Source organism: Denticeps clupeoides, chromosome 1 (assembly GCF_900700375.1).
Source record: "Denticeps clupeoides chromosome 1, fDenClu1.1, whole genome shotgun sequence".
NCBI lineage: Eukaryota > Metazoa > Chordata > Actinopteri > Clupeiformes > Denticipitidae > Denticeps > Denticeps clupeoides.
The window spans coordinates 13,032,745-13,054,513 of record NC_041707.1 but is presented as its reverse complement, the minus strand read 5'-3'; the positions used below and the strand labels follow the sequence as shown (position 1 = coordinate 13,054,513).

At 43.1% G+C, this 21,769-nt stretch overlaps 2 protein-coding genes across 2 annotated transcripts in view; one reads left to right on the top strand and one right to left on the bottom strand.

Moving 5' to 3' along the window:
- Nucleotides 1-488: 488 nt before the first annotated feature.
- Nucleotides 489-21,575, bottom strand: pdss2 (prenyl (decaprenyl) diphosphate synthase, subunit 2). The gene is made up of 8 exons (XM_028997181.1): nt 20,972-21,575; nt 17,778-17,912; nt 12,229-12,427; nt 7,384-7,458; nt 5,635-5,799; nt 4,452-4,583; nt 4,226-4,261; nt 489-1,907 (listed from the first exon to the last, which is right to left on the bottom strand). Exons 1-8 carry the CDS (start codon nt 21,193-21,195, stop codon nt 1,752-1,754), a joined length of 1,122 nt encoding a protein of 373 aa, XP_028853014.1. The 5' UTR covers nt 21,196-21,575; the 3' UTR covers nt 489-1,751.
- Nucleotides 21,140-21,769, top strand: part of sobpa (sine oculis binding protein homolog (Drosophila) a) — a 41,122-nt gene continuing 40,492 nt past the window's right edge. Inside the window, exon 1 of the mRNA XM_028997004.1 lies at nt 21,140-21,222. The gene's annotated coding sequence lies outside the window, so the exon portion shown is untranslated. The remainder of the gene's footprint in view (nt 21,223-21,769) is intronic.

Below are 21,769 nucleotides of genomic sequence, written 5' to 3'. Positions count from 1 at the left end.
AGTCGCTCGTTTTTTCCTGTAATGGGACTGCAGCAATAGTGAGGTTCGGAGACAGGTTGATCTGTCAAGCAATGAAGCATGTGCCAACCGGCGGCAGCGGACGACTCAAGCTGGATGTTCACACAAGAGGGCTGTAATCGTGTACTGCTCATCAGGCACTGCTCGTTAAATAGCAATTTAGATTTAGGCCTCATTTTTATCCCAATGGAGGAAATATGGCTGTCGGCAGAGGTGAGTTGTTCCGAAATGAGAGGACGAGGGCCGTCTCAGTGTCAGCAGTTAGCTGCTGAAGGATGGTCTTCTGTTCGAGCATTCAGAAACATGCAAAGGCTCTTTCTTTTTTCCTTCTTTCACCATAAACAACATCACATGATTAAGGGATATCTTTTAGAACAGAGACATATAAACAAGCAAAAATGATCAACATTAGGTGACAAAATTGAGGTTTAATGTGGGAAAAAAAATAATAAAATCAACTGGTACCCAGGTTTTATGGTTTTTAGAATGCATATAAAAAACTGCACACGTTGAAAATAATAATCTGTTTTATATGGATTCATTAAAATCCTGCTTTCTGCTACTTGCTAAATGCTAAATTAAGCCATATTCCTCATTTTAAAAAAAAGTATAACTTTCAGCAAAGTTTTCCTATCTTATCCATTCCTCAAATTTAAATGCAATTTCATTTATTCATCTTCTGAACTAAAGCATAAATATTTTCCTCTTTCTGTAAAGGAACATTTGATGTGGTTTTCTTTTTTCTCCCATTGCTCTTCCTTGAAAATTTTTCATGTTTGCTGATGGCAAAAAATGAATATTTTATTGATGGCCAAAGGCTTGCCGCAGAGGTGCTCTTTGTACAAACTGAGTGAAAGAGGCAATGCTCTCTACCTTAAAACTCAAAAAACAGTATGAGAGAGGTTGGGGGTGGACACCCTCTCATCCAAGCCAATGTGGCCCACTCTACACTTCGTACTTCGTCGTCCACACTCAGGTTGGGGATATACGACGCGGTGCTGGCACTGGTAAGGCAGCTGTCGCTGCTGGTGGGGGCACCGGGCGATGACACCCCTCCACCCTGCTTCACACTCCATGGAGAGCGCCTGGGAAACCACAGGCCACCACCCTGGCGCCAGCCCACACGGCGGCCCAATCAATAGTGCCGCATTTCCTGTCCATTTGCTCAGGTCATGAGAGTGGGCCTCATTAATAATTTCTGCCAGCACAGCTTCAAGTGTGCTTGTGGCAGGACCGAGGGAAGCTGTCCGACCTGTTTTTTGTTTTTTTTTTTCCCCCCCCTGAGTTTTGCCTGGTACCTTACAGTACACAAGTGGTATTTAATTTAATGAATTAGAGAAAAAAATATATATATATATATATTAATCCAACTTTCGGATTTATTTCCATTGGCATTCAAATGCACACACTTTACTGTAATCCAAAAACGATTCTAAACAGTTCCTTTTCAATGTTAATTGTTGACAGCTTTATCTACTATGATGTGTGTATATATATATATATATATATATATATATTAGAAAGCAATACACACACTAATTTCACAGTAATTTAATATACATGAAGTAATTGCACGAGTCACTCCATCACAGCTGACTGAAATGCAACAGGAACCCTGTGAGAATCCAGCGGGCAGCTCAGTTCAGTAAAAGAAACAACAAAAAAAAATTGTTTAAAAAAAAAATAATAATTTTTAAAAATCAGTGCAGTTCATGGAGTGGAAGCAACCTGGATCAGAACTTTGCAACGGCACAGGCGATGTTCTCCAGTGCAGACCGTGCTTCGGAAGCTGGAAAGCACTTGATAACCTCCAAAGCTTTGTTTCCGTGGTAACCACACAGGTCCATTGCTTGGCTCACGCCTTTTTCTTTCTTAATTGTTGAGCACAGCTGTTCAAGAATGGGGGGAAGAAAATAATAATGAAATGCAGAATTAGGAATATAACAGTAATTAACATCTTTTTTAGTTATATTCAGAAATGTATAACAGAAACCTAGAATAAATAATAGAGAGATGTTGTGTGGAGATTGTTCCTCTGTGTTCATCTAGAGGAGAACCTCTCCTGGACTCTCAACACCAGCTCAACAGCCAAGAAAGCCCAGCAGGGTCTCTACTTTCTGCGGAGGAAAGTCCATCTCCCACCACCCATCCTCACCACCTTCTATAGAGGCTTCATCAGGAAACCACCAACATTGTGCAAGTTTCTACACACCCCTCATATGCACTCTTCACCCTCCTACCAGCCGCAAAATTGTACCAAAGCATTTGGGCTTTCCTCTTCGGACTCAAACACACACTACCAACTTTAAGTTCTATTATTCTATTTTGCACAGCAGTATGTGGACTTTTTACTTGGCACCTTCATTATTCATTTCACTGGTTTAGCATTGTCTGTCTACTTTGTTCTCTACATGTTTTGTTTGCCTTAATGTTATTCTTGCACTGCCTGTGTTCCGTGTTTACATTTTTAAATGTTCCATGTAGCATCAGGTTCTGGAGAAACGTTGTTTCGTTTCACTATGTACTGCCTAACATGTATATAATATAGCTGAAATGACAATAAAGCTCACTTGAACTTTTCAATTCCTGAATGAAGAATATCTTAATGTTAATTTAGTTAACAGTAAATGACCCCCCCCCAGGCATCTGGTCTCAAATCTGTATGCATTTTCTATTTGTTACTATTACAGATGTTTGTTCTGCTACACTCTTGAATTTTTAATATATTTTTTACTATTTTCTTAATACTACCTTTTTGCTCAAACAACAACATACCAGCAAGTTTGGATACACGACTATACCCGACCTGGAAGAAACCAAAAAAACAGCACCAGCATCCCTTATTGCATTAACTAAATTCTGCAGAAGACAAATTCATTAGAAAACTCCAAACACCATATGTATGGTCACACACACCCAAAACAGTCATGCACTTTATTGTCTCTTCCTCCCATCCCAGCTCTTGCACAGTCATGACATTTTCCTCTGGAGGCATTTTGGCCAAATTAATTTGGAGGCCAGTTGTGTTAGAAAAAGCCCCTGTGGGCCTTTTCCAGAGAGATAGAGCAGCTCCCACTCTGCACTGGTGTGAGGACATTCACTTGGAGAGTTGCATTATGAATAGGCCAGCAGTGGCCATGTTCTGATTGGTTTATCCTGTCTGTCCCTTTGCTAAAACTTTAGCAAAGTGCAAAGACAGTTTTGAGGAAAATCTTTTATCAATTATCACCTCTACAGTAAGTCCCTCTAGTCTACTGGTGGCAGCTCTGTAAAATCACAGAAAACAGTAAATAACTGCGATTGTATTGCAGCAACAGTATTAAACAAGTGTCACAAGCTAATCAGAAAAATAACTTAAGAAAGTGTATAACATAAATATAAAAATAAAAAATCTGTGCCTGATTATCAGTGTACACTAGATTAAATACTTCATAATATGATACTTGTATTATGTAGAGGTCTATACTGATGTACTGAGGACAGACCTGAATGAAAAATGTGTCTGCTACATGCGGAGGTATTTATGGTAATTTGAGAATAACATAAGTGAAAATAACGTACGCTTGCATGTTCAATCCTCTCTCACAGAACACATTGTGCAGCGGCAATATAAAACCTGCCCAACTGCCCCAACAGAGAGGTTTCAGGGTAACAAGACCCGAATGCTGTCAAGGTTGATTATTAGATGCTGTATCAAGTATTTGACAATTTAATTCAGACGCTGTGATGGCGGCTGTCAGGCACAGTCACCACAACTTGCTTTGCCCGTGTCTGTGCCCGCGGTGAAGGAGAATCTCCACTGATATCACCGTCGCAGAGCCTCTCTGTCTCCTCCTTAAATAGGCCCGGGTACTTTATCCGTCGCGATCCAGTTTCAGACGCGACCCGAGATCCCCCTGTTCACTCACTCTTCCTGCCCCCTTCCCTTCTCCCTTCAACTGTCTCCCCTCCTTTTCTTCTCCATCTGACTTTGGGAACCAAATTTCTCCGATTACGATCAGTTACAGTGAGACGACACTCCTCCCCACACCTCTCAGTGCCGCTCTGAACGACAAAGTTCTGATTCACTGCACTGATTAAGTTGTTCCAAGCCGACTCAAGGACTGATTATTCCCATCTCATATCTTATAAAACAAAAATGAACATCATGCTTTAATAATTTATTTCTTTAAGATGCAGCAATTGCACACACAAATAAAATTCTCACCTTTGAGTAATCAGTCTGTCTTCCCATGCTTCTTGCCTGTAAATAAATAGGCATGTGAATTCTAAAGCTGATGACATAAGATTCTTAACTGAAAACACACAATCCAGTAGAACATGAGGGAACATTAGAACCCATGCATTACGTCCATTAAATTACTTGGGAAAAATAATGAAAAATATGAAAAAAAAAAAAGGGGCATGATGAAGTGACATCATGGTCGAAGCACCTGCTGCAGCTGCTGCTGCCACCTCTCCAGTCCCACAGCGTGGCGGTGGAACATGACCGGTGCGGAGTCCAGGCTGAAGGGCACAAGCTCCCCTTCACTGCCCCTCACAAATGGCTGCAGGTCAGAGTTCAGCTACACAAAATAGATACATTAGGGTTTTAACTTCCTTTTTATTCCTTTACACTGTTTACAGGTAATAATTTCAATTATGGATATTTAGAACACTTATGTAAGTCGCTCTGGATAAGAGTGTCTGCCAAATGCTGTATATGTAAGATTTGACCCAGCTGCTGCCTGAATGAAACTGCTTAAGAACAGCTGGATGAGAAATAGAAATATCATAAGATAAATCTAGATTTAGTGGTTTGAAATCACATTTATGAATATTAAAAAAGATTATATATGAAGGTGTAAAATCAGGTAGAACTGTTTGTGTTTGCAACACACATGTCTAATGTATAGAACTCCCTTTCATGTATTACTTGAATCCACTAATATCCAGAGTTTACAGCCATGTCAGCATTCACAGTAATGGGCTAGGATAGATCTGGGCTAAGTGTCATACTCAAAAACAATATCAACTTAGTCGTTGGTCCCAAAATGAATAAAAGTTGTTATAGTTTGTGACACAAGGATACAAGCCAGCATTGATGTACAGTATTGTCTGAACCTACTTTCCTGTTATACATTTTGTCTGCAGAAGTGGTTATTCACAAGTCAGCATAATCTAGCTACCTCCAAATGCTAGACATACATCACTGTGAAATTCATGGTTCTAAACTTTCTCCAATGGTGGACATCATTGTGCAATGATGGTCATGCTAAGGTCACAAACATTATACAAGCGGAATGCTCAGATATAAAATAGAATCCCTCAATGAAGTTTTACTAATGACTGTGGTAGGCCGTAACAAAGTAAGTGTAATTTGATACAACATTACAAAGTCAAATATCAACTTTTCTAATTCACTATTCGTTCGCTTGTGAATGGATAAAAATGCAATGGATCAAAACCCTAGAAGGACCCCGAACTTCCTAACTCTGTTGGGAAATCCATAAGTCTTTCTTTGGACTGTATACAAACCTGGAAAAACAACAGCATGTTATGAAGCAGCATAAAATCATTTACACAGCAATGTGTCATGCAGTCATCTGGTAATGGCTTCCGCAGGAGGTTTCCTACCTTGTGGCCGAGGGACAGGTGCTTGCCATACTGATAGGCAAGTGTCTGGGATTCCTTATCATGTTTGGCCAACTCCATAGCAGCCTGGCAACTCTTTGCCAGCAAAGCACCATGGGAAAGGAACGTTTGGTTCTCCCAAGAGGCCAGAGTGAAGTCAGCATTGTCCTACAGTAGCCAAACAGCAACCAAGAGGTTAGAATTTCTATTTTTTTTTCATTACACATTTTAAGAGCAGATCATTACAATAAAATCTACAAAATAAAATCAGGCTAAATTATATTAATGGTTATCAATTGGGCTAATCAAGAAACTAGATCCCAGAGCAAAGGATTGAATTTCCCACCCATTCATACCTGTTACCTTCAAAAACAGAGAGGAAAAACAAAACAAGGAGTCTGGTGAGACGGAGAAAACGATACAGTGTCTGCTCGGAATCCTCTCCTCTAAAAGGGGCGAGGCGTAACCCAAACCGCCCCCCCGTCCCTTGTCAGAAATAATCTCCCTGCATCCAAGGGGAAATGCAGCCAGTCTTGTATCTCTGCTCAAGTTGTTAATATCACACAGAAACTTTCTCCTTTCCATTCATTATTTACTGGGAGGGTTCTGTTCCTCTGCTCTGTTCCTCTGTCGTCAGTTACAGCAACGACAAATGATTTTCACACAAGTGACTGCTATTTAACGCAAACCTAGAATAACCAGTCAACCTCTATGTAGGATATGAATGTTTATTTCTGTGATATCATGAACTATTTTTGTCTAAAGTGACTACGGGAAATGTCCCTGATAATTATAATTATCCTCATTGCATTTTAAGTCAATAAATGTAAACTAATGGCGTAATGACCACTGCTGCACTAAGACATGCATTCATTTTAAGTTGAGCATCAGTCCATCTAGCCCATGGTTTTTCTGCAAACTTTGAACCAAAGGGATTCCCAACTGCAGAGATTCATCCCACATCACCAGAACAGGTGATTAGAACACTATTAGATCATTTCACTATGTGATTTCAGAAACTAGAAACATGGCCAGAGAAGAGTGATCAGATGAATTGCAAAAATTGACTTAAAACCCATTTTCAGCCCTGCCATAGTAGGGCCTGCTGAGATCATTTCAGTAAGGCTGTTGACCAGCACAAGGCTGGAGATCATTCTGTCATGCTGACTGAAACACGTGGACTCGTCCTTGCATTGCATAAAAAGGGCTTCACAAGCAAGGATATTGATGCTACTAAGATTGCACCTAAATCAATCATTTATCGGATCATCAAAAACGTAACGTGTTGAGAACAAGAAAGTCCAGCAAGCACCAGGACCATCTCCTAAAGATGATTCAGCTGCGGGATTGGGGTGCCACCAGTGCAGAGCTTACTCAGGAATGGCAGCAGGTGTGAGTGTATCTGCATGCACAGTGAGGCGAAGAACTTTGGAGGATGACCTGGGTGTCAAGAAGGGCAGCAAAGAAGCCACTTCTCTCCAAGAAAAACATCAAGGACAGACTGATATTCTGTACAGGGATTGGACTGCTGAGAGTAAAGTCATTTTCTCTGATGAAGCCCCTTTCCACTATGTCTTTTTGCATACTGTGAATCTCTAAAGCTTCACAATCTTGTCTCTCTCTCTGTGTACTTGTATAAAATTAGATGACAAAGTTGACTTTGACTTGTGACTTTCCAATTGTTTGACCAGTACAGGTCAAAAGCCCAGTGTCTCCTGCTGGTGTAGTGTGGAAACAGAAGAGACCGCTCACCTCCGCAGTGCTGGAGCTCTCATAGTAGATGCCCTGTACCAGGTCACCGATGGCGCTAGAGATCAACTCCACAACCTGCCAAAACAAATACGATTTCTGTCTATATAAAAAAAAAATCATACAAAATGCATCATATCATACTCCAATTCTCTAATTCAGTTTACATAGACAAATATGGTTAGATTATCTAAACCTCAAGTGAAAGAGACTGAAAGCAAATCATTGTCCAGATTTTTTACATGAAATTAGAGGTTCTAGTGGAACCGTATAGGTCTTACATAAACTCACACTCACAGCTTAAGGACTGCCTGCGTTGTGTGGGTGTGTTAAGTGAAAAGGTCCTGGCCCTCACATCACCAGCTCGTTATCGGGTGGCGTGGGGATGGGGTAGTGTTTTTGCTGGGCAAATTCAGACAGGGCTTTGATAAATTTGAGTTGTATTTATAGTGGTCTCAAGTCCAAAACTGGATGGATTGGGTGTCCGGACTGCCGTTAAAAAGCAGATGGTGAGTAAAAACAGAAAATGTCAAGAGGGTTGCAGGGTTAATGATGTTCCAGACATCTGGTACGCAGCCCCCTCCCCAACACACACACAGGCAGTGTTTATAACTTCTTTAACTTCTCACAGCACCACATGACTTGTCACCATGTTAGATTCACAAGCTGATACTTTCCTGGACACACACACACACACACACACACACACACACACACACACACAGAGAGCCCTGGGATACGCCAGTAGGTGCAAAACACACATACATGTGCGTATATGCACACACATTCCAGACTGGAACCACCTGCATTGGGCCAGCAGGACGGATTGAGGAGGCTGACAGAAATCTGCAGTTCAGACAAAGGCACAGAACGACTACAGGAAATAGTGACTTCTGATGTCTGCTTCTCCCAAGGGGCTTTTATGGGCCTACTTGGTACAAAGAGTCATTTGCTCGCAAAAGAACCCAAAAAATGTTTTCAAGCATTCTGCACAGTGCAGCAGCAGGACTCGTGTGGTTAAAAGTAAACTGTGAAGAGGAAGAGGATGGAGGGGAAAACGAGAGAGGAGAAAATTCACACAGAAAATCAGAGAATAACATTGATCAAACAGTAAAGGTAATGGCAGCAAAAAATGCTGTCTTTGTCAAAAGAGCATGAAAGTTATACGTTTCTAATGTAATCTCTCTTACTCAAGTGTCACGAACACTCAGAACAACTGTTTCTTTCATACCGAACACATGCACATGACTTGCCGATACAAATACTAAACTCTGCTCACACAGCCACGTTCCTGTAATTGTGCAACTTCTGCCATGTTTATAACACAAATGCAAAAGGGGCAGTGGTGGCCTAGCGGTTAAGGAAGAGTCGCCGTAATCAGAAGGTTGCCGGTTCGAATCCCGATCTGCCAAGGTGCCACTGAGGTGCCACTGAGCAAAAGCACCGTCCCCACACACTGCTCCCCGGGCGCCTGTCATGGCTGCCCACTGCTCACTCAGTGGGCAAATTTCACTGTGTGCACTGTGTATCACATGTGACAATCGCTTCACTTTTTTTTAAAAACATACACAGAATGTAAGTGTGCGGTTTCTAGACCCTTCCAGAAGGGGGCACTCATGGGAAATTCTCATTAGAGTTATTTCACATCTGGCTCTCCAAACCAATCGTCAGTAATGGTTTTCAACTTTCCCAATTAGCACTTATTAAGTTACAAGTGCTCGTGAATGGGAGGAATGGGGGGAGGCTTCAAAGTGGACTCACAGTCAGAGGGTGACCCAAAAAAAAAAAAAAAAAAAAAAAAAAAAAAAAGGAGCAGAACTCTGCCCAGGCAGGGCCGTGATTTGAAGAAGCCTGCTTGACTATAATTAAGAAATACGACTCCAGGGTGGGGGGGCAGGCTGTAAATCGTCAGACGTGTCGCCTTTCACGTAACAGCTCTCCGTCTCCATTTCGCACACTGTACGTCACCTCCACCGACCCTAGGACAGCCTTCCTCTGTATTAGGGAGTGAAACGGCCAATTAGAAACAGGTCCGCATTTGCACCCCTTTCCAGAAAGCTCTGTGGTGGACCCCAACCCCCCCCAAAAAATAAAAAAAATAAAAAGTCAAAGGCATTCTTCATGAGACATGAGAAGAATAAAGTGCACCGTGCGCGCCTTCATTAAATCCAGACATTTATTTGAGAGTTATCTGCTAACGCTGCTTGCTCTCTCTTGATCTCCCGCTCCCCTTCTCTGTGTGCGAATGCCCTTTGCGTAACCAGATCCTTGAGGAAATATTGAGGCAACCCGACTCCCCTGCCAAAGAACCAAAAAGGACAATGCAGCTACAGTATTACCAGATGTGCTGTCTTTGCTGGGCTGGGAAGGGAGAAAATAAGGGGTGCGGAGGAGGCGGGAGGGGGCTTTTTTTGGAAAGTATCAGATAAATCCACCCCACCCCCCAATCCAATCCTCAGCTCGCTCATTCCCAAATACAGGCAGATTGGGTTTCGCCGGCAGGTCTGTGAGGGGGAAAGCCGAGCTGACCCCTTGGTGTCGCCTTACCGTTTATACTAGTGCCGAGCCAGGATCCCTCTCAAGGCCAGGATACATAATACAGATCCATCACATACTCAAAAACTGCTTTTTTTCTTGCAAGAAAATGCGCCAAAGCGGAGTGTGATGTGAACATCTGCTTTGTTTACTCAGAACTGATTTTCTGAAGGGCAGCTCACAATACCTGTAACTCCATCACAACTGCCTTCCGTGGGGTTGTCCACATAATGGGTTTCAGATACAGGTCTACACAGGGCAAGACATGCTTGAACGCTTTCTGCAGGACACACTTGTTGACTCATTTACAAACTGCTGGCTTTTTATTAAAAGTAATTTGCCCCATAACATTCCTTACATTGATTTATAAAAGTCCAACAGTTACGTGTACTCGAATGTATCTATATGCTATTTAATAGATTTGAAAGCTGTGTCAAAAAAAAAAAAAAGTGTTAGACTTGTCTGAAATACTAACACATGCACACATAAAAAAAAAAAATATTCGTCTAGCACTTAACAATTCCCTAGCATGTTCTTTTCCTGACAAGATAGGCCCTATCAGGGCTCTTAGTTTTGTAAACTCAAAATCTATAGAAACCGAATGAGAATTGCTGGTGTCTTCCTCTTGTAAGTCGATTGGGATAAAAGTGTCTACTAAGTAAAGTAAATGACCACCATTTGCATTCTTTGGCATCAAAAATCAATATAATCCATTTTTTTTATTATTTTTTATTTCTGAAAGTGGACCCTAAATGTAGTGTATGTTGAGATGTACTGGTTAAAAACTGAAATAAAAACTGCAAGGACCTATGAGCTAGAATCTGACCAGCAGGGGGTGGTCTTGAGTGCAACTTGAGTGGAAAAGTCTCACATTTAGCCACGCCACGGCTTCCCTCTGTCCACACAGCAGCGAGCTATGCGAAATAGATGACCGTTACCTGATATAAAGCCCACCAGAGTTTACAAATGGGGGCGAGTTCAGTAGTTTAGTAGCTCCCGCTTCTCCTCCTGGATTTATGAACAACATTCTTCTGTCCCACCACAGCAGAAACCCCATGCCTTGTAAACGGTATTGAGGTTTTCATACAGTTCCTCACCTAATTCTCAGTTTGCCTAAAAATAAAAAATCTATATTAGACATTACCAGGTTCAAGGGAAAGTAATATCTGTGGAGATGTTGGGCCCGTGTTTTGTCTCCAGTACACCGGGAGAGGGAAATTATGAGGATTCCCTTGGAGGGTGACCTGCCTGTCTAGCCTTAACTTGACCCCAAGCGCGTCCGTGCAGCGTGTGAAGTGGTAGGGTGGGGTCTGGGGACTCGGGCCAGTGTGGGAAGAGATTCTTTTCATTTCCATCTGCTGTAGGGGGGGAGAAATTCTGCAGGATACACTTGGTGACAGATCCTGTCAACGTTCAGCCTTCCCTGCATGAGTGTGTGTGTGTGTAGATTTGTGCAGTGCCAATAAGAAAGGCGCATACATACTCTAAACTCTTTCCAGCAATTTCTACATGGACACCATCTTCATGCACAACATGATTGAACATGAAAGACATTAGACAATCACAATACAAGTCATTAAATATCCATTGTTTTCATATATGAATGAATAGCATTTATAACAATCATAAAAATAAACCACAATCATGTATTCTTCATATGCGACAATGAAGTTTACTTACATGTAAAAGAGCCAATGACACTGCGGACAGATTGGGGCCAGTTGCTTACATGCAGCACCGCAACGTGGGTCTGCATGTCAGCCACATTCTGCACTTTTAGAAATTGATTTGTTGATCTTGTGCAACCGCACTGGTCCAGAAATGTGTATTAAGTGGTGTTTAGCCATGCGGTAAAAATAGGCTACACCGAAGATAACCTCCATTGACCCTTCACCTGACACCATTTAACCTCATCTCCATTTTCAGGAGGAGGTGGGGACGTATCGTCGATAGGACTTAAAAGGATGAGATCGTTCTAGCCAAAACATTCCATAGGACGGTCAATACAGACAAATGAACTCACTTACAGTCCAAATAATAAACTAAGCTTGATTCAAGTTACCAAGCTGTTATCTGCATTCATAGTTTTCATTTATTACATCAGCAAATGGGCAGTTATGTTTCAGCATTTTCACATTTTACTGAGGTAAAGCTGTCCATGTGCTCAGTAGGAACCAAAAGACTGCACTGCCCTGAGACTTGCCAAATAACGTTATTATTTTGAATTTTTTTTCACTTCATTTCAGTGAAATCAAATTTTCAAACAATGACAGAACCCCAAAATATGTCATGTTGAGTAAGACATTTCCATACCTTTGTATTGTTAAGCTGAGCAAGCCCGGTGCACGCGTTGGCTAGCAAGAAGTCGCCACTCAACACGGCCATTTTGTTTCCGAACTGCATGTCTTTGAGAGGTCCGTCGGCGTTGGTCCACTCCTTCAGGTTAACAATCCCACGGTGAACCAAAAAGGCGGTGTGAATGAGCTCTGTTATTTCCGCAAGACTCCTCTGGCTGCAGTCAAGAGACAAGGACATATTCAGTGCTCAGATTGTAAAAACAGCACATACACTAAAAATCAGCCACAACATTAAAACCCATGCCTAAATATGCATGTGATTGTCAGAACTGGACCATTGAATGAAGGTGGAAGGAGGTGGCCTGGTCTTAAGCAATACGTATTATTTTAGATCATGTTGTCAGTTGGGTGCAAGTAGGTTTGTTCACCTTTTCGCAGACCACCCACACACCCCTTCGTGCCAAAAGCATCCCCTGATTGCAGAAGGATAAAGTACCCTGTCACACTAAAAAATGCCTCAGAACAGCCTTCATATTCCCCGTGGCTCTATGGGTCACGAATATAATGGTGACATGAAGGGTGGCACAATAAGGTTAGGCAAGTAGTTTGTTGTGGCTTATAAGTGAAAGTGAAGTGATTATCATTGCGAGACACCACAGCACAGCACACGGTGCACACAACAAATGTGTCGTCTGCTTTTAACCATCACCCTGAGTGAGCAGTGGGCAGCCATGACAGGTGCCCGGGGAGCAGTGTGTGGGGACGGTGCTTTTGCTCAGGGGCACCTCAGTGGCACCATGGTGGCTTGGGATTTGAACCGGCACCCTTCTGATTATGGGGCCGATTCCGAAACCGCTAGGCCACCAGTATAAAGACATTGAATAAAGGCAGAAAAAACACACACACTTATGAGTAAAGTAGACATGGTTATTATTGGGGGAAAAAAAAAAAAAAACACACACACACACACACACACACACACAAAACTCATGTATGAAATGCAAAAAGGGTACGGTAGAAAAATTACCAATGAGGCCTTTTTGGGCAATGAGGACAAGCCATTGTAGTGGGCGGGAGGTATTTGGACATATAAATGACAAATTATCAGCTGCACAGTTTCATCACCGCTGTCACCTCATTCAGCATGTCAACACCACCGGTATGTCAGGGTGACATTAACCGATCCTTTACATCTTCATGGACGAGGAAATAAAAGATTTAAATAAAAGTTTCCGAAAAAGAGTCACCCCAGCTAAAGGCCACTGAAAATCATTTGAAATGACGACGACTCCTGAATACCACCAGAAAAGGACACAAAATGGCTTGCTGAATGTCCCATCTTTAACCAAGCTGGGGAGAGGCTATAATCAAATGTTGATTCAGCCATTCCAAGGGAGCAATCAGGTTGATCCATGTTGTGGTCTGGGCTGCCACGGCGAAACACAAGAACACATCAAGGGAGGGTCGTCCGCGCTGATGGCCACTTAGACGTCTTTTCAGTGGATGAGAGAGTCCTGATGAGATAATTCCATTTAAATTGCCCGTCGGCTCAAGCCGGTTCAAGAGACTCGCTGCCATTTGTGCATGACCGCAGCTCTGGACACAGGTAATTGTAAGGTGCCGCAGTTATGCCGCGTCGTCGTTAAAATGTGCTAATGTCCACCCCCCCACACACACTTTTTTCCCTTCTCCCCGCTTCTATTCAATCACATCCATTGTGCCTGCGTGCGCAGAAGAGAGGAAGGACGCGCTTAGACAGTTGTGCCCGCTAAACAAAAGACTGCCATTCCTCCAACAAAATGATTATGGGCTGGGAATTATTTGAATGGGGTGGAATAAACTGTTATACCTTCATCCGGCAGAGTCTGACACCCCACCCCCCAGCCAATTTTCACCAAACTAAATTTATCTAAATCACAGTCCATTCAGGTAATCAATGCATTCCATAAAATGTCCAGAAAGGCCAGCGCCTGCCTCAGTAATTGCAATGTTACACTTTACACGGGGACAGGACAAATTCAATAACTGACAGTCCTAATTCACACATTACAGCAAAACGCATTACATCTCTGGTCGGGAGAAGCGTCTATTGAGAGTTGTAGGGTTTTATTTCCTTTCAAGCGTAGTCTCTGTAAAATAAAAAGGACCAGCATCACACCATCTCTGACTCCCAAATCTCCAGAAAGATCCTTGGCCATTCCTCCAGTCGGGACCAACAGCGCCGGAGCCAGGGGGGCGGAGCAGACCGAAGTATAAATAGCTTCGGCACTCGGTTGCCTAGCAACCAATGGCATCTCGCAGAGGTGCTCTGCCCCTCCGACACGCCCCTTTCTATCAAGCGTTCCGCTCCCATTTTCTCCAGAGTCAGAGTGACCCTGAATTTTATTTTTTTTTTCTGTATGACTGTTTGACAGTGAATTGCCACAAAAACAGGAGGCAGTGGAATAAAATTATTCTAACAATGCAATGGTTACTGCTCACGATTCAAAATATTCTCAAAAAGGCATGTAAAATACATAATAAAAATTCTCTTGCCATCTTGCAGGTAAGCTGTAAAAGCATGTATGCAGCATGCTAGTTTGCATTACCTAACACCAAACTGTCTTTTTGAGGAAGTCTGATAAGAGGTCCCAGAATTCCCACAACACTGAGAGCCTAGATAAACACACTTCCATCTCCCAACGGCACTGGCACCTAATCAAACTCATTTCCAAACAATAATGGCTCATTAAGAACCAACTTTCTCCTCTCACCGCTGCTACAAGTGAGATTAGCGTTGTGGAGCTCAGTGGCATCCGCCACCGAGGGTCTCTCAGACTCGCTAGAGGCCATGCAGCAGATGGGACAGAGGGCTGCAGAATTTCAAAGCAAATAGTAAAACAATTGTGACGAGGGAACGTTTTTAAGTGATGTCATTTGTGGCACGGAACATCGAGCATTTAGGGGTGGGGGGGGTCATCAACGTTTGCATCCTTGCTTCATTAACCCCTACAGGCAAACTGCACCTCATCAAAGATGCACTGGCACATGCATTAGGCTAGTTAGTGATTAAATTTTGCACTCTGAATTTATTTGAAATTATTTGTGTGTGTGTGTGTGTGTGTGTGTGTGTGTGTGTGTGTGTGTGTGTGTGTGTGTGTGTGTGTGTGTGTGTGTGTGCGCGCGCGCATGCAGGTGCTCCACCCTCTCCTCTCCATCTCTCCCTCGCTCAGTCATGGTGAGCCATCAGCCGCCGGCACTGGAGCAGGAGACATTTTACAAATGCTGCATGTCAAGAGGGCGGAGCACACCCCCCTGAGGTATCAATCAATCCCCCCCATCCGAACTCCAGCTAATGAGCCCGGAGCCCTGCGCCAGCCGCGGACGGAAAGAAAGGAGGGGTGGGGGGCAGAGAGAAGAGTAAATGAGGTGACCCATGTACACATGCGTTTCAAGAGTGGGGGTGCGTGGGTCTTTTAAATTGGAAGATGGTCTGATGTGTGACTCAAAAATTCTAACTCGGGCCCACAGCAATGCACCATGCCAAAAAACATGACCTTTTCAGCCGTGAACCTTTAATTAACCAACGGTTTTTAACGAGGCTACAGCAACTGGAATGGATATCTGAAGTAGGCACTGGCATCTCATGTGGAAAACACCGGTGCGTAAGACTGGTTCAGAGACGGACAATTTTTACAAATAAAAACATAAATACATACATAACTACAGAACATCAGGTCCCATAAAGACGTGGGAGACATATGAATGAATGTGCATTTGTGTGTGAGCTAAGAGCTCTCCTGGATAACATTACACCACACAAAAACAGCAGCAAAACAATCCATCCGTTCATTCACCGGCCACTGACAGAGCAGCCACAGTAAACACGATTCACTTTTTTTTTTTTTTTTTTTTTTTTTTTTAAACCACACTTCCCTTGCATTAGTTGGTAAAATATCTGGCATTAATCTGCTTTTTGTGGCTCGTGAAATTTTCACAAAAGCACCCTGGCTGAAGGAGCGAACACAGAGGTTTGGTAACGACTCTACCAGTAAACCGACTGCCAGGACTGATGGCTGGAAGAATGTGGTCACTTCCTGTTCGAGGGCCAGCTGACAGCGGGCACACAGCGGCGCCGGTGGCCGCAGACAGGCTGGACAACCCGGGGCTGGAGGGAATGCCGGCCTGCCACCCCTCAGGAGTGGGCAGTCTTCTCACAGGTCTTCCAGCCCCTAGTTTCTCTCTCTCTCTCACACACACTCTCTCTCTCCCACAGACCTAGGAGCTCGCCAAACCAGACCAAGAAAGGGTTCATTCAGACGACATACACACCAGCCGCCAAACATAACAGTGGCTTCTGGTAACTCCTTGGCATGGCTGTGAAATGATCCACACATGAAATTCGCCCATTCTGAGCAGCTATATTTTTTAACGGGGCTAATTCTGTGTATGTGTGGAGCCCATTAGGTGTGTGTGACCCAGGTAAAGGGAAACGGGATATGAACAGTTTCCCTACATAGTACAATGTGGTAAAACACAATTCCAGACATGTTGCTATTATGAATTAGAAGTCATTTTCAAAATAAATCCAAAAATAAAATATTCCACAAAAACAATACAGAAATATAATATTTAAGAATTTGTTTAACTTTTCTGATTAAAACGTCCCAGTGGATTTTCAAACATTAGGGAAATGTTCATAAACTGGGTTATACATCAATTCTGCACTTGGTGGTACTATTAGGAATTCTTCTATTTCATTGTAATTGGTTAGCTGCTGAAGAAAAATACAAAAATGCATTTTTAAAATAACTCCTTGTTGCATAAACTAATAAGAAAGAAAGAAACCAATTACTGCAGCATTTATCTTGAGGTCCTTTCCCTAAATAATCAGCCTCCCTTCTGACAGTGGCCCTTGTCCAGTTTCTGGGCCAGATGACCAGCAGGCAGGAGGCTGGAGTCAAATTGCTAATGAGGGGAGCCACGATTCGTTTAGCACCCCTGGCCACCTTTCAAATGAAGGCCTTAAGCCAGAAGCAGTAGGTGGATGAGTCTGAGGTGGACAACCTGGCTAATTCACTGCACTTTCCCCTGCTCCCTGCGGACCCTCAGCATCCGTTCCTGCAACAGCAGGACCACAGCACTTTCATCCATCCGGGTCTGAAGCTAAAACCTAAGAGCTAAACTGACATTAGGCACATTAAGCCTCAATAAAAAAAAAAATAAATAAATAAAATAAAATAAACAAATTTATTAAAAAGTGGTATGGGGAGCACCAGAAATGATATCTTAAACATATTGTTTAAGGCCATTGTTTTGAGAATTAAGTATTAAATATTGATCATTTGATATAATTTGCTGTACAACACAATGAGAATTTAAGATCCATTCAACTCTTCCACTTGACTAAACACAGAGCAATAGGTTATGTTTCAAACAATGGTGCAAATGACTGATAATTAGAACATGGTTCTTACATCTGGAGAGAGCATACACTCATGTATGTACGGGAATGATCCCTGTTACTGAACCGTGTAATGAAAAATTACACAGATTGCCACAAGGAATAACTGGTGATTACTGTACCTGGGATAGATCCCACTGACCATGTCTGGCAGCAGGGACTCAGAAGCAGAACTGCTGGGTCCGGCTGCTTTCGACATCAGAAGCACCACCAGCCCCCTCATCTGCAGGTTGTTCTTGCTGTCGTACACGAAGCCCCTGCAGAGAGAGAGAGAGGTTGCAGAAAACCACAAAGTTCAACAGACCAACACACAAGACAAATATCATGTAAATGTGCACAAACCCTCAGAAGAAAAGTACCTCCTTCTAAAGCAATTTTTTAAGCTATAAAACCAATCAGTACACATAAATAAATATAAATAGATACATACCTCATTTAAACTCAATTTATATTTAGCATTTTGGCCAAAAAATTACAAATGACAAAAATGACTGGTGCTGTAGCATTGAAATTTTCATGTCTAATAATATCTTATTAATAAAACCTGAAAAAAGAAAAAACTTTCTGGGTTCCATCTATTTCAAATTCAGCATCTTGCATTGGATGCAGAATCTGAAACAAATGATTGCTCATCATGGCCAGTCGGTTCAACGGCATGCCTGATCCAGTCCCAGTTTTTCAACTATATAACACTTGGCAATACCATTTGAGCTTTTGTATCCCAAAATGCAGTCTTTGTGCACAGCCAGTTTTGACACAGGGCAAACATAGCGGTTAATTGGGGCTCTTTGTGAGATAATCAGATGATGGAGTCAGTGCAATTATGAAGATAACTGCCTATCAAGCTAATTAATTTGACGCTCTACTTTGCCAAAAAGTTAGCTACAGGGAAAATTCTCTTTTGAACTAATCCCAGGAAAAAAAAACACAGTCTTTAAGAAAATAAATAAAGCCAGTCCAGCTAGACATGAATGCAAACAGATTAACATTAAATAATTACAATTATAAACCTGATTTATTGAGAATAGTTCAAATTCTGGAATAACTGTTCTCATTTTTTTAAATGATGGTGCAAATGGTGGATCTTGAGGTTTCCTTATTTGGGAACATTCCACTGTAGCATCAACACCGAAGACGACAATACCCAGGTCTGACTGAACATGGGGTGTTGATGGCAGCATGCCGACAAGACAATCGGGACCCTGTTTACTCCCTGAAGCAAGTTAGCGTAACATTTCACACAGAACTGAAGTATTAGTCCACAGAATTCTAGATATTTGTTGCAACCAAAACCAATTATTCAAATCAATAAATTATTGGGATGATTATTCTGCTGCTATTTTGCATTCTTGTCTATACTATCATATCAATGTGTCTTTCACATTTCCATAATGATGCAAATCTATGTATTGAGAGCATGCAAACTGATCTGAACCCCTGACCTTCTACCAATCAGTTGCACTGATACCTATTTTTTATTATTTATTTATTTGTTTATTTATTTATTTTTAAACAGTGTCAAATAGCATTCTGATTCAGAATACACTGACATACAGGAAGTCTGAACTGGCAGAGCGGGGCTGTGAATATGTTACTGAGCCAGTCTGAAGCCATGCGGGATGATCTGCAGAGGCTCTGCAGGAGCCGCCCCTTTCCTGGGGGGCCCAATACAACAGGGCTAAGCTGCTGCCGGCTGCCATGGAGATAAAACACACTGGCTCCCCTGGGAGCGCTTAGATAGACCACCTCTAATCCTACCCCCAGGGAGCCCCATTGGCCATGAATCAATCACCATTGTTAGCAACCAGAGATGACACATGGCAACGCCCCCTCGGCTCCTGCCCAGACAGCCCCCATACCCTTCAACCAGCAGCAAAAGACAGAGGGAAGAAAAGGGATCGGCAAAGACGAGGCACGGAAGCGAACAGAAAAAAAATTAAGTGGAACATTTCTAGCCGGTTGCTTTAAATAGACTGAACGAACCATATAAACAAAGCAAAGAGACAAGATAAAATGTGGAAAAATATCACAGAAGAACAGGTTACACTTCAGAAAGTGGCCATGGCCATAACAAAGCAGAAGTGGGCGGAGTTCACGGGAGCGCAACGTTCAGGCTCCTCAGCACACTGCCTGTACACTCCACATTAATACACACCACGCTAAACCGCCCCTGAGACACTGTATCTCTATACGTGGTGGCCACATGCACGTATCATGTTTCACCAGACTGAACAAACCGGGCACATTGTTTTTTACCAGTTAATACTGTCATGAAAACTATTTCTCAGCCTTCAGAAACAGATGCCAATCTGTTGGCTCAGGGTCTTTCCCCTGTCGCGACCAAAGCGAACCTCTGTCCCCCTGCCCTGCATCTCACCCAAGAACTTCCAAGTGGAGGACCGCAGCTTTTTAAGAAGGAGACGCAAACAGACACCAAAAAGCCACACGCCAACAGTCCGTCTGTCTGCGATTGTGGATATTTCTGTCAGCTCCGAGACTTGGGGCGGAGACACGCAAGGAAATACGAACTGGCCGCCCTGAGCTGACAGCGAGGAATCAGACAGTCAAAAGGTCCACTTCACCCCAGCGCTACAACACTGAAATGGATTGTCATATCATATTTAGGTGTATAGGTTATTACACCCTTGAGCTATGGTTTCCAGCGCTGTCGTCGGGATTGGGTTCCACCTCTTTCGTTCTCCCCTCCTTGTCTCGTCACTTTTAACCCGGCCAGTGCCTCAGAGGGCACCGGCGTGGGCATGAAGAAAGCGCTCGACAGCCGCGCTGACATTTCAGGGTAAAATACAGCGCTGCGCCTCTGAAATTGGGCATTTTGGCTTCGGTGCACGCCTGGTTCTGACATTAAGACAAGAAGCACGGAAAACTCCCACACAAAGCCCTTTAACACCATTTACAGAGAAGGAAACCACTTTAACATGCAGTTTGTCAAAGTATGGTCTCAGGGTGCTGGTGATGCTACTGAAAACCAGTGACTGCTCTTCCAAAGAACATCTTATCTGATTTATTTAGATTTTTTTTAATCCTGACCCAAAGACAGTCTGCACCACGTGACCTGTACAGGGCTCTTGACCTCTGTGCATGATGAAACTCCAGCAGGTCCTGGAACGTGAACTGTTCCACTTGGCGGAAGTAAAAGTTGGTCGTGCTTTAGCTGGAATGCTTGTGCTCCATGTGACGAGCAGCAAATAATGGGCGATTATGAAACTGGACCAAGCATTAAACCAGAGCACAAGAGGATCCTTATTTCGTTGCATTCCACAGATTCCCCAGAGGAATTCGTGTAAAATGAACGCACCTGGCAGTGTTGAGCAGCGGGTGTTTGGTTCCGACCAGCTTTCGAACTTGCATGGCGACGTTGCTGAGCTCGTCACTCAGCAGGCAGCGCAGGCTCATGAACGAGGTCGGGTATCCCACGATCTTCTCCGCGTCCGACACCACTTTACTCCAGTTGGACGGGGACGGGCTGGAGAACAGGCTGAGGCTCCGGAGGGTCCGGCTTAAAGCCAGGCGGGACCACATCACCGCCACTCCGATTCACGTCGGAAGGTACGTGAAAAAACGCTTTCTTATTTCGCCGCCCAGCAGTTTTAACGGGAACAAGGAAGAAACTTAACAAAATAAATAAGTCTCGTAAATACTGTAAGCATTTTACCGTACATCTGAGATTACAGTAGAGCAACTATCTGGAAGTCATGGTCGTTCCCAAGCAATGTCACGTCCTAAAATAAACACAAGTCAACATGTCTCCCGCCGAGCGGGACACCTTCTGTAATCACGCGGATAAATGCGATTCAAACGCGCCAAGTCAACAGAGTACAACGCTCGAATTTATCGCCTTTAATAATCAAGCCTGGTGTTGTGACACTGGCACCGGGGCCGCCATCTTGAACGGAACGGAACACGGCACGTCGCAAATTTAACCCCTGCGCCGCCGGTTCGGCCAAAAGCCGGCCGCTTTTAACTCTGTTCGAAAAAAACTACTTAATCACACTTGCTTAAGCCCGCAGCGCAGATTACTCATCTTAATGCACACTACATCTGCATGATTTAATGTTCAATTAATTAAAAATAGATGAGTCCATATTTGGAGCCA

Coding starts and splice junctions, on each gene's coding strand:
- pdss2 (XM_028997181.1), bottom strand. CDS start 21,195: ATGTGGTCCCGCCTGGCTTTAAGCCGGACCCTCCGGAGCCTCAGCCTG. Junction 4,584..5,634: donor ACCTGTCCCTCGGCCACAAG/GTAGGAAACCTC, acceptor TATTTTGTGTAG/CTGAACTCTGACCTGCAGCC. Junction 1,908..4,225: donor GACAGACTGATTACTCAAAG/GTGAGAATTTTA, acceptor ATTCTTGAACAG/CTGTGCTCAACAATTAAGAA.